The sequence below is a fragment of the Aythya marila genome, assembly GCF_965140915.1.
Source record: "Aythya marila genome assembly, chromosome: 3".
NCBI lineage: Eukaryota > Metazoa > Chordata > Aves > Anseriformes > Anatidae > Aythya > Aythya marila.
In genome coordinates this window covers 19,619,311-19,632,555 of record NC_139044.1, presented here as the reverse complement: position 1 = coordinate 19,632,555, position 13,245 = coordinate 19,619,311, and the positions used below count along the sequence as shown (strand labels likewise).

The 13,245-nt window shown below is 33.8% G+C and overlaps 1 protein-coding gene across 1 annotated transcript in view; it reads left to right on the top strand.

The window, feature by feature from the left end:
* USH2A (usherin) overlaps positions 1 to 13,245 on the top strand; it is a gene marked incomplete at its 3' end in the record, with an annotated part of 395,140 nt that overhangs the window by 208,749 nt on the left and 173,146 nt on the right. Inside the window, exons 34-36 of the mRNA XM_082757605.1 lie at positions 1,435 to 1,582; positions 8,643 to 8,794; positions 12,801 to 12,963. Coding sequence (XP_082613731.1) covers positions 1,435 to 1,582; positions 8,643 to 8,794; positions 12,801 to 12,963 — 463 coding nt within the window. The remainder of the gene's footprint in view (positions 1 to 1,434; positions 1,583 to 8,642; positions 8,795 to 12,800; positions 12,964 to 13,245) is intronic.

Here is a 13,245-nt window from a genome sequence, read left to right as displayed (position 1 = left end):
TGAGCATTTGTTTAAGCTGACTTATTTTTAAACCCAAACACATTTAAAGTAAATGCCATTTTTGGATGTCCCCAAAACTGAAGTTGCATTCTTTCATCATTATTTCACAACCCAAACTGAACACAAGGAGTCATTCTTTAGTTGTGTTGGGAGTGTAATTTTCAGTGAAATGAAAATGATCTTGGTATATAAAATAGCATCTCATTTACAACTAGTTCTTAGTTTTACCCATGGGGCTAGTATATGCCTTTGGAGCAGAGCAGAAAATATGCTGACAGTTCTCTGATTGGAAATGCACTCAGAAATAGGAAATTGAAGCTAATCCTTACACATGATTAAGAGAAGCATTTTATTCCTGGGTATCTAGACAGGAAGGTGGTTGTTGTTTTTTTTTTTTTTAATTTTTTGTGGTGATGATCCAGAAAGGACTGCCTGTCCACTTCAACACAGAGTCAAAAAACAAATGTTATTCCATAAGTTTTAATTAATGAGTATCTGAATCTTTGTTGAATTCAGGTTTTAATTTATTTTATTGCTAAAAAAAAATATAAAAGATAAATCAAACAAAATATTTAAATCAGTACAGAATGTATTATTGTGTATATATATATACATATATATTTAACTTTTATAGCAAATCCTGTCTCTTGTCACTCATCTTAGTGCAAATAATTGGAAAAACAGCATATGTAAGAGGTAGCTTCGTAGTCTTATGTTTCTGCATGTGAAACTTTAAAAGCCTGATATATGAGATGATATGCAATTTCTTGCACATCATGTTGCTTCGTAATCAAGCAAAATGTAAAAGTGGTGTAATCAATCTTTTCTTCCCTGGTAACTGAAATACAAATGATTTGACTATTATCCATAAACATGCAATAATAACTGTTACATATTGATTTATAATAAAGTGTTTTTTCACTATTTTAATTGCATCTGCACAACACTCAGTCTGCTGTCATGAAGTGCAGAACTCCAAGTGTCTTTTTTTTTTCTGAATGACTATTCATCAAGATAATTTTTAAGAACACTGCAAGTTGGTCAGTATATTGTCTGAAAGTTGTGAGAACTATTTAGTCAATTCCAGAAGAGTTTTGCACTATACATGATATATATTGTACTGTAATATGCTTTAACTGTTTCTGCAAAGGCAGTGGAAATCTAATTGTGATTGTGACTCAGTCAAATGCAAAATACTGACTCAAACCTTAATATAAGGTTTTATCAATTTGATACCTAAAAGCTAAGTATCAAAAATAGCACATTTCTTGTTAAGAGGTGAGCAAATCTATGATAGGAATCTTTTATGAAAATCACAGACTTAATAAGTTCAGATATATAAAAATATAAAACTTTACAGAAATTAATTGCTAGACTAAAAAATTTTTGGTATTACATTGAAATATGCTTGCTTGTTGTGCTTCATATTTTAAGGCTTGCACTGGAGGTGGATGTTCAATAAGTGAAGCTAGCACAGCTGTAACCGATGAGAGTACACCAGAAGGTGTTCCTGCTCCGAAAGCCCAGTCATATTCATCTGACTCTTTTAACATCTCATGGGCTAAGCCTGAGTATCCGAATGGTAAGTGAACTCTTTTAGCCTCAAGTTAAAAAGATGATTAGTAAAGGTAAATTAATATTCTAAATGGCAGCTTATATGTGGTGCTTAATTTTTAATGATCATTTTAGCACATAAAATACCTGAGATAGTATCATTGTCTGCAGCTAGGAGATTGTGGTTTTCAGCCTTCTGTATGGTTTCAGCGGCTCAAAAGTGCTCCCTTTTGATAGTTCTTGTGTACTGCATCTCATTGTTTAATGTTTTCTAGGACATTTGAGCTGAGGAAAAAAGGCATTCTTGGAGAATATCCATCTAGGATGTTCATTCTACCTTCAAATAACACATGAATTTCTTTTACATTAATTGGTATGTTATAACATTAGATGTATTCTGTGTAATCATCTTGGACGTGTACATTTGCATGGCTGCGGAAGTTAAGTAATACACTTTTTTATGTTTAGAAATATTTTCCATTGAGAAATATCCATACATAACACTTCCGAACAAATGTTTTACCTTGATTTTATTATTATGCGTATGACAGTTTATATCACATCAGAGGAAGCTATGCAGAAATCATTGAATGTAAATGACAGAAATGTTTTCCTCATTGGGGTATTGTATTGGTATATATCTCAATTTTTTCTTAAAGTAGTTTCACATGAATTTCATTTTTCCCCATGCTTTCAACTGTGGAAGGACACAAGCTGCCTATACAACTTCACTACAAGGCACTTGAAATGGTTTCCAAAAAATTAGTGATTGTAAGGCTACATATATGTAGCATTCCATAAGATCTTATGTTACTTTTAAGAGGAAATAAGAGCATGTCATCTGCTGTTAAATAATATATTTGATAATTTATGGTTCCTTGTATGGGTGTCATTGCTAGAAGATTTTGCCTCCTGGACCCTTAGAAATCCTCTCATTGTGTTACAAATACCCCACCAGTGTCTGTGGCTTAGAGGAAGGAAAAGAAGGGAAGAGAAAAAGGAAGAAGGGGGAAAATAGAGGGAAGAAGGAAGGAAGGTCATATATGTGGCTTAGTGTCCAAGCCCTGACCCATTTCCAATTAAATGGACATTTTTTACATGTAATAGTTAATACCAGGACCTGATCTTGTTATCCTTGTATTATAGAGAAAGATATCCAAATGGTTTAGAGGGTGGTTTAACTAACCAATGTGTATATAAATATATAAATGCACACATATGTGTATTTATATATGTCTATCTACAAGACAGGATAAAGACCTATAGTTTGATAAATTAAGTTCCTTTCACTTCCTTTAAAACAAGTGCAAGTTAGGAATACATGACTAAACTTGACACGCTGGAGGAAATGGTTGCCATACAGAGAGACCTTGAGAGGCTTGAGAGGTGGACTGGTGTGTACAACATGCAGTTCAACATGGCCAGGTGCAAGGTTCTGCATCTGGGTCAGGGCAATCCCAAACACGAGTACAGGCTGGATGATGAGTAGTTTGAGAGCACCCTGAGGAGAAGGAGTTAGAGGTACTGGTAGATGAAAAGACAATGTGTGCTTGCAGCCCAGAAAGCCAACCATATCCTGGGCTGCATCAAAAGTATGGCCTGCAGGTCAGGGAAGGTGATTCTTCCCCTCTACTCCATTTTCATGAGAACCCCACCTGGAGTACTGCATTCAGCTCTGGCCCCCCAGCACAAGAAGGACATGGGCCTGTTGGACCAAGTCCAGAAGAGAACCATGAGGCTGGAGCACCTCTCCTATGAAGACAGGCTGAGAAAGTTTGGGATGTTCAGCCTGGAGGATAGAAGGCAGAGAAGGCTCCAGGGAGACTTTACAGTGTCCTTCCTGTACTTAAAGAGGAAAAGCTAGGGAAAGCTAGGGAGAGACTGTTTATCAGGGATTATAATGATAGGACAAGGGGTAACCATTTATCACTAAAATAAAAAATAAAAATAAAAAAAATAAAATGGGTTTAGATTAGATAATAAGTAAGAAATTCTACGCTCAGAGGGGGGTGAGACACTGGAACAGGTTGCCCAGAGAAGCTGTGGATGCCCCATCCCTGGATGAGTTCAAGTGCAGGTTGGATGTGGCTTTGGGCAGCCTGGTCTGGTGGGAGGTGTCCCTGACTATGGTGAAGGGGGTGGAGCAAGGGGGATAGTAGATGGTATTTAAGTTCCATTCCAACCTAAACCGTTCTATGATTCTATGAATTTGCACATTGTATCTTCTTGTTAATACAGTGTTTGTTGTACATGGTCTGACTCTCAATTTAAATATAATAAATAGGTTATTAGAAAACAAAATAATGATATTAGGAAAGCTGTGAATCCACACTAGATGAACAACAGCTTCGAAATGAATCAGAAGAATTTTATAAAATAAATTATATATTTCTGTTCCTTGTAAGAGTATTGTCTGGTATTGCTACATCTTCCCATTATTTGAAGCCTATGGAGAATTCTTCCCTTGGAACTGTTGTCATTGTGCAGTAATGTATGGATATCATGTGTGTGGCAGTTAGACACTTTCCTTGCAGCCAGAATTGGTGGAAGGGACTCAGTATAGTGGGCTGTTGTCATGGAGAAGGGCTGCTTCTCTTTCCACCTATGACCTCTTGCCAAGTACCTAAGAGAGGAAGAACTGCTGTGTCATGAGAATTTGACAACCATAAGGGCACTGGGGCCTTCACTTTTTCAGCATAGTATGGTCTCACTTGCACAATAGTCAACAAAGGTTATATGAATTTTGTCTTTTCCTTTTCTTCTCCTCCCCCACCTCTTTGAGAGTTTTAAAAAGACTGTATAACTGATAACACGCTTTACCATGCTCCTACTTTTTTTTTTTTTTTTTTTTTTCCAATTTCCTATGTGCATCGCTTATTTCATAAAAATAATTAATAAATTAGGAAAAAAAAGTGCTAAAACTTTTCACAGAGTAACTACTTAATCGGAAAGCTTGCATTGTTCAGTAATTTTTACTTTTAATTTCCAGAATATCTTTTGGGCTGCCTAGTGGCCATATCATTCATAATCACTGTCTCTGTCAGTATTTTAAAACTGTATGGGAGGCTGAAGAATACTGTGGTTGAGAAGACTGAACTATGAGAAAGACCAGCAAAAGGTTCTTTCCGTTAGATTTTGCTGCTTCAGCATTTTAGTGATGTATGTTCATGGCTGGAGGTTAATGAGTTCTAATGTAGCTCCTTTTTTGCAGAAGAATAGAAACTGTTTCCCACTCTTGACTTAACTGGTTCATACTTTCAGTCTACTAGGCATAAGTAGCCCATTTTGAAATTGCTGATTTTTTCTTTGTTTCAGGTGGAAACCTCTGAACTGCAACAACTTGCATGTCATAAATTGTCATCTCCTTGGTAGATCTCTGCAGCCATTTCTTTCTCTTCTTTCTTCTCACACTATATGTAGAAGTTACTATGCATTTCCATGGCCTGAGGAAGCTCTTATTAGGTGTTGCTGATGTTGAGGTGTGTAAGCTGACTGGGACAGCATTGCACAGCCATAGACTTTACTATGCTCTCTTGATATATATATGAAGTCTACCTGCCTGTTATCAAATAGACAAAATTAAGGGGTATTAGTATGCCACTTTTGAGGATACATAGCAAATAGTACTACAGGCTACTTGGGTTCTTCAGAAAAATGGCACAATAGGGAAAAAAAAGTTAGCTTTGAGACTTTATGGGCTAAGGGGCAACCTAGACGTCAAACGGTGATGTTATTTGAACATGGACATTGAGTTTCTGGCCTACATTTTTGGTGAATTTAAGGTCAATTTATATTTTGTGAAAAATTATTCCATATAAAGTGGGAAAATGTACACCTATTTCTCTGCCTAAAGTTGCCTCAGATATGTCAGGTGTAGAAAAAAGAGATTTGGAAAATGATATGCTGAATATGTTTTTAATGCACATTTTCTTTTATCTTATTTTCAAAGCAGAAATAAAGTAGTTGAGGAGGTATGACCTTGAGGCATGTCACTTAACAGCAAAAACACTTTCTCCTAACTTCTGTCCACATACATGTCAAATGTGTAGAGAGTTTTCTTCAGTTTAAACCTAAATTGCACATTTGGGTTTCTTTTGTAGAGTGGAGTGCAGTATAGTCAACAGTGGTTTTGTCTTCAATTAAACCAAGATTTATTCTATCTATCTAGACGTAATTATGAATAAACTGCATCATTTCATAGCCACCTTGTGCCCCTTCTTATGCCTTGCAATCACAAATGTGCTATAATCTTCAATATTTTGTGGATGGTAAGCTCTTCAGGAGTATCTACCAAGTCCTGAAAAATAAGTAAATTTTGGTCGGTCTTTGAACCTTTTTCCAGTAAGCATAAATAAAATCAACAGACAATATATCAGGTTATTAAAGGTGATTGTTCTCTGACAGTACTGGGAGGACTAGCAAGAGGTCACAGCGTTGACTGTCAGACTGCTCCTCATTGTGAAGATACTGCATAACGCTGTAGTTGCAGGAACACTTTAAAAGAATAGCACAAGTAATTATTAGTGAGTTACAGTGGGGTTTCCATAGAGGTACCTATGGCACCTACATTAATATAAAATTAGTTCATTATGATTCATACTGTTACCATAAATATCAAAGGAAATAATGATGTGATTTTTCCATTAGTTAGTTAGTACCATTGCTCAAAGTACTCAAAGTACTTTTTTTTTTTTTTTTTTTTTTTTTTCTCCCCTGTAAAACACATCCTTAATGACAGTGCTTACGTTTAGGGATGCCCTTATCAGTCTTAAAGTTTTTCTCTTCTGAGATGAATATGAAATATTTTTATTTGGTAGTTTGTTTATTTAATGTAGAACAAATATCAACCATTGATGCCCTTGCTTTACAAGCAACTAGATGTGGAACCCCAAGGGATTTTTTAGGAAGTCTGTCCAATATGGCAAGATTCATAGTGTGTGATTTACCAGGAATTCCTCCCACATATATTTCTCTAGTGTCTGACTTGAGTTTAGCCTCTCACTTTTCTAGAAGAGAAAAGAATTAAGGAGTCTGTGAATCACTTTACCATACACAGCTCTGCATTGGTTTAGCATATACATCTTTTGAAGTGTAAAACTTCAAAGCCCAACTAAAACAGTTCTGTGTATACTTTTATTTATGAAGCATTTTTCCATTGAGAGAAAAATCTTTTCTCAGTTTCAAACAATATTCCTAAATGTAGATTCAAAAAATTCTATTTTAAGCGAAGGAAAGATGAATTGAGCAATTTTTACAATATGAAGTTTTTTTTTTTTTTAAGTCTCAAGGATACATTATACGTTCCTCAAGATCTGTCATGTCCAGAATAACTGAATGAGACAGAAGGCAATTCTGGAATATTTTGATTGCAGAATTGCAAACAAGACCAAAAGAACTTTCACTGGAAGTCTAAGTTTTCAAATCTACAGGGAAGTCTCCAAGTCCAGTTGAAATCAATGATGTACAGATACCAAGCTCTTTAGAAAGTCAGACCATAAACATTTGTTTTTTATTTGACCACCTTCAGTTGTATTTCAGAAAACTAGAATAGCCTCATTCTTGTCCATAATTGGTAAAATGCTGTAAAGTTACTTAAAAAGCATATCTGTCAACCTTATGCAAAGATTCCTGCACTTGCATATGAAACCAGACGTGGCCGTGCTAATGGCAACCACTCAGCAATGGCTTAAATCTTCACTGTGAAATACTGTGTTTGAATAGAATAAGAATTTCCTTTCTCTTGCTTGCCATAGTGGACTAAGATAGTATTTGCAGTTTTTTGGAAGGAGAAATGACAACTACAACTTTGTAAAAGATTGATTGTCATTGCTTGTCATTAGATTTGTACTTTAATGTTCTTTCTGGATATGTACTTCAGCCTGTGAGTGTTCTCAGAAACCGGGATATACACACATAAAATGGGAAAATCAGAAGTTTTTCCCAAGTTCATCTTCTGAACTGGCTTCCGTTCTAATGAATCTTTCCACGGTTTTGCATTTATTGGTCTTAAGATTTCATATTTATAGAGATTAAAAAAGAATAAGTGAGAAAGATGGAGGAATATCCCTGAGAGAAATGACTTTGTAAACTCAATATCCACGGTCTAAGCAGACCTATAACATTCAGTCTTTAGTTCATGACAGTCAAAGCACTGTGTATGTATAGTTTGTACAGGGTTCATGCTAACCCATCACATAGCTTTGGAGGAGCAGAGATTTAGATTTCCATATGAGATGAACAGTCCCCTGTGATTTTTGAGTTCGTGTTAGTCAATTACACCAGAAAGACCACTATCCCCTCTAGAAATCTTTTTGATGTTTGCTTTGAAATTGCAAATATGTTTTCTTTCTTTTTTTTTTTTTTTTTAAATTGAATAGGTAAAAAATAATTCAGGACTTTTTCTACAGCATACAGATAAGGAAACTATAATCAATACTACTGTTTTTTTATTTATTATTTTTTTATTTTTTAGAAATGTGGCTAAAACTGTTTGCAAAATAAAATAAATTAATGACGTGTCTAATTCATTTGTTGGTAAAATGCACAAAATCTGGGATAGTTATGAATGAGTATCAGTAAGTTGTTCTGCATGATAAAAAAAAAACTTGCTACTTATATATTATAGTTACAGCGCTTGTCTGAGTTGTCCTTCAACATTTCAATTATAATGTCAATCACTGTTTTTTCTAGGTCTAAAGCTGTTAAGACCTGTGAGTCTCTGATATGGCTTTGTGTGTCTTTCCAGTTTCTCAGCCACATGCAGAGTTAGCTGTGAAACAGATGTGCCTCGATTTTCCTAATTCCAGGGTGAAGTTAGCTGCTATCCACTAACAGGTTTATTCACGTGTAATCTTTGGAAGAGTGTAATTGTTTTTCAAAGGTTGTGGTCCACTGGTGAGGTTTTCAACAACTAAAGATGAGAGTGTGTGTTTATTCTGTTATATACATAGTACTGTTAAATAGTTAACTGCTTAACTGTGAGCTATGTGAAATACTGCCATGACCCTAATGTCTGTAGCATTAAAGGTTTTCTTCTAAATTCAGTAGTTGTATAGACATTTAGTGAGTGCTATCATGTTGTTTTATAGGTATTATTACCAGCTATGGCTTGTATATGGATGGTGTTCTGATACAAAATTCATCACAGCTAAATTGTTATGCTTATGGACTTGCTCCTTGGAGTCTGCATTCCTTCAGAGTCCAGGCATGTACTGCAAAAGGTTGTGCTTTGGGTCCATTGGTGAGTACATCAATTTGCATTCTGGGAGTGTAATAAATGTCAGATGGCAGTGAATATCAGAGTAAATGGTGATGATTCACTCTGGTCAGTACTAACCCATCTGGCAAAATATGACATTTAAAAAAAAAAGAAAAAATCTGTTTAAGAGCTGCTGAAGAATTGATAGGTCATTGTTAGGCACCATTCCAAAGTAGAACATCAGTACAGCAAAGAAAGGCAAAATTTGAAGCTGAAACATATATTACTGAAATTAAGTAGAATTAATATGTTTTAAAGGTAGATTAGTCAGATGTATAAGAATGTAATGTAAAGAAAGAGAAATGTAAAGAAAGAAAGAGAGAATGTAAAGAAATTTCAGTAATGGGCAAATTTCTAGCTGACTGACTGAAAGGACTGAAGATAATCTGAGAATTGCAGGAGAAAGAAGTCACAATACAGGAACAAGGAAAATATGGTGATTTGCAAATACCTTTTGAATGCAAATATGTGATCAAAATATTCTACTTGACTTATTTTAACAGTCTTGTACAACAATCAATTTTTTTCAGGATTTTAGAATATAGGAATATTAAATATATAGTGAAAGCAAGCCTTCTGAGGCTTTTTTTTTTTTTTTTTTTTTTTTTTTTTTAATGTTGTTAAACACTGTTAGGTGTATAACTGAGCTGATAAATCCAGTATGATTTCATAGTACTGTAGCTGATGAATAACTGGAATAATATGTACCATGCTCGGTTTGTTTACAAGCATAAATGAGACCTGTGATAATTTTGATATTTATTGTTTTGTTTAATTAACCTTATGTGTGCTCTTTTAATTTTGTGAACAAAGGAAGAAAAAAAGGAAAAAAGAGGAAAATTTGATTGTCTTTCATGTTTTTTTTTTGTTTGTTTGTTTGTTTTTTCTATCATAATTTATAATGTCAATATATTGTGGAAATATATTCTCTGGAAAGAAATTTCAGGATTTTTTTTTAAATGCTGTGATTTTTTAGTCACATTTCTAATATTCTCAAGAATGCTTTCTTTCAAATTCTGGTAACATCATCTATCTCTAAGAGATGACTAGACCACATAACTGTTAAACATTTTACAGCTTGGATTACTTTGAATGATATTTACTCTTAAGAGCTTGAATGGCTTTTTGCCAGTTTCTCTTTTACATTTTTCACAACTTCTCATATACCCCAGAAGGAAAGCTTGTTTTAAGGTACTCAACATGCAATACCCTAATCCATTGTATTAATAGTAATGTTTAAAGACAAGTCATTTCCAAACTCTGCATGCAGATAAAACATGCATGTTTTCAGTACTTCTGTCCTATCAAATAGGCATTAAAAGAGAGAACAGAAAGCCAGTAGTTACGGATATTAAAATATTTTTAATAGGCTTTTTTCATGTCTCCATTGAACTCCTGACTCATATCTTGACTTTTGAAATAATTCAAAGTAGGTTTACTGTAGCTGATATTCATCTGCATCCTGTGATCAGTACACAAATTGTTTTCCAAAGCCGGTGATCCATCTCTAATCAAAGGAATTGAAGTACAACATCTTTATTTAGACTCACATAACTGCTGCCAGGAAATTAAAACACTGCATCTTTATTTGACTTTCTGAAATATTTTTGTATCAATTACAATATAAATCCAACATTTAGAACGGAAGAGAAGAAAAAAAAGGAGAGAAGAGGAGAGGAGAAGAGGGGAGAGTAGGGAAGGAAAGGGAAAGGAAGGGTAGAAAGAGGAGGAGAGGAGGGTAGATTACAAGATTGTTACAGTTTCTGTGTTTCAATTAGTTTTTTACTTGGGTCAGATAGTTGTGTGTTGGGTTTTTTTGTTTGTTTTGTTTTAACATGTTAGTGATCATGATTTATTTTCAAGTGAAATGCAAATCTGTAATATGTAAATGCTAAAATGCTTAAATTTAATCTCTTCCTCATAAAGCAGAAGGATTGCTTTTGTACCTGCTCTTTTTTTGTTTAAGGGAAAAAAAAAAAAAAAGCCTGGCTTAATAAGAAATAGTGTAACTTCTAATAGATTCTTTGGAGGAATTTAGGAGATTTTATATGCTGATGGTATTGAAATATGTTAGTTCTTGTAAATATCAGAAGCACAAAAAAGAAGAAAATGAATGCAACAGTGGAATGCTTTGAAATGCTCAGTAATGTATTTTACTGCGCTGTTTTTAAACTTTAATTTCAGCATTTTTGTTTTTGCACTAACTACAAGTAAAGAGTACTGCCTTTTAAAATTAGATGGTTGACAATTTTTTTCATTCTTTATTATTCAATTTCTATTGAACTCCTATAATTGAGTGTTACTTACATGTTAGCAGCATTTTTTAATTTTTATTAAATTATTAATAAACATCTGAAAATATCAAAGGATTCTGTATAAAGTAATATTAAGGAAACAAAATACAAAATGTGTTTTAGAATACTGAAATGCTGAATGTTTCCATGTACATAAATGTAGTTTTTCTTTACACAAGATACTATTTTTAAAGTGCACTGCAGAGGTGTAACTATATGGGATATTACATGCATTGCATTGATTCTAAACATTATTTCATTATTTTTATACTGAAAAGAATAGCAGTTCATAAGGAAAAGGTTTTGGTATGAATTTTCTCCTGAGAAGCACTCACAAGTTAGAGACACAATACAGCTTTTGCAACTCTCCAGGTTGTAGTAGAGATTACTACGAATTTGTACTGTTTTCAGAATATCTTAATTCTTTTCAGTAGTAAAAATAGTAGTTATTTGTTTTTCTAGTTTTCTAACGTGGTGAGTCCAGAGTACCCACATTAAACAGTATAACCATATGGGAAATTAGTTTAGAAAGCACAGTTTAGTCAAATTCTTCCACAAGGATAGTTTTGACTGAAATATCAAACTAATCAATGTGATACTGATCCAGTGAATCTGTGAAGCATTTGTTTATCTTAAAGCATTATCATTATCAGGAAGAATACTTTGCTAACTTTATTGTGGCGGCTCATCTATTTTAAGTATAATCTTGTAGTAATGTGGAGTGCACGAGTATAGAAGCACATATAGAGATATTGATGCACATCAAAGATACAGCCAGATAATTATAAATGATAGGCTTTCCAAATTTTACATGCAAAAAAAAAGTAAAATATTCATATTTCAAGGACAGAGAAAGTATGCTTTGTTATTTTGATGATAGAGCAGGTGTGGCATATTAAAAATTATTAGCACTCGTATGAACTTTGCAGCTGAGAGGCACTTAGAAAGGTGTGAAAACATCTTACGCTTTAGAAAATACCAAATACATAATGTATGAGAAACAAACTTGTTCCCATAAATAAGGTAATAAATTATTTTGTTTCATAGCACTGAACACTTACTACAAGATATAAATAAAAATACTAAATTTCGAGAATTTTGAATGAGTATTTATTCAAATTAAAAATCTTTCATAATCACTATATTTTCTGGGTCTTCCATCATATTGTATTTTTTCTCATTACAAGTAGATCTACTTATTGCAGCTTAAATTTGCTAGTTGAAATTAAAAGTTAATTCAGGGTGCAAAGCATATTTTTCCTCTATCAAATATCTACAGTAATTTTCTACATCATGTAAATGCACGTGCTTTCAGTTACCTTTTAAAATGCAGAAATTGAAAAATGTGTGGTCTTCTACATCTGCTTCCTCTCTTAATCTAAGCTTATGCATCCACATGAGGTTCCACCTGCGTTTTCAAGAAATGAATCCTTAAGTCTTTTCCAGTATTTGATTTCTGTTTCTTATGGGGGCCTTCATATAGAATATGTCAGTTTCTGGACAGCTGCAAACAGATGTAGGTGAAAGGAAAGTAAAGTGTTTAAAAAAAAAATTATGACACATGCAGCGCTTGTTGGATGGTTATTGTTGCTTATTTTTCCCTAAAATAACTTTTCTTAAAATTTTGTATTTCTCATTTCTTGTCTGTTTCTAAACTATGGCAATAAACCTCTAGCTCATGGTTGAATTCACAGGTAGAAGCTCGGACCATGGAAGCTGCTCCTGAGGGAACAGTTGATACGTTTGCTACTGTTGATGGGTCCAAAGAAGTTCAGATAAAATGGCTTGCCCCAAATAAACCCCAAGGGCAATTGACCTACACAGTATTTGTCACTGGTCTCTTCTATGCTGATCAAGGTATTTTTTTTTCCTTTCTCCTAAGTCTAATGATAGCATTGATATTCTGTTTATTTTATTATTTTTTTTTGAAACCTTTCACACTAATTTATTTTTTTTTCAATTCCATTGATTATTTTAGAAATTCCAATTTTATTCTTTAAGAACTACTGCTATGATTTATGGTGCATTATATTTGTACAAACACATACATTGGCAAATGAAGATAAGCCCTCTGCACTCACTTAGTCTCTAGATATACACATGGAGTCTTATCTTACCACCTTCATTCAGATAAGGAAG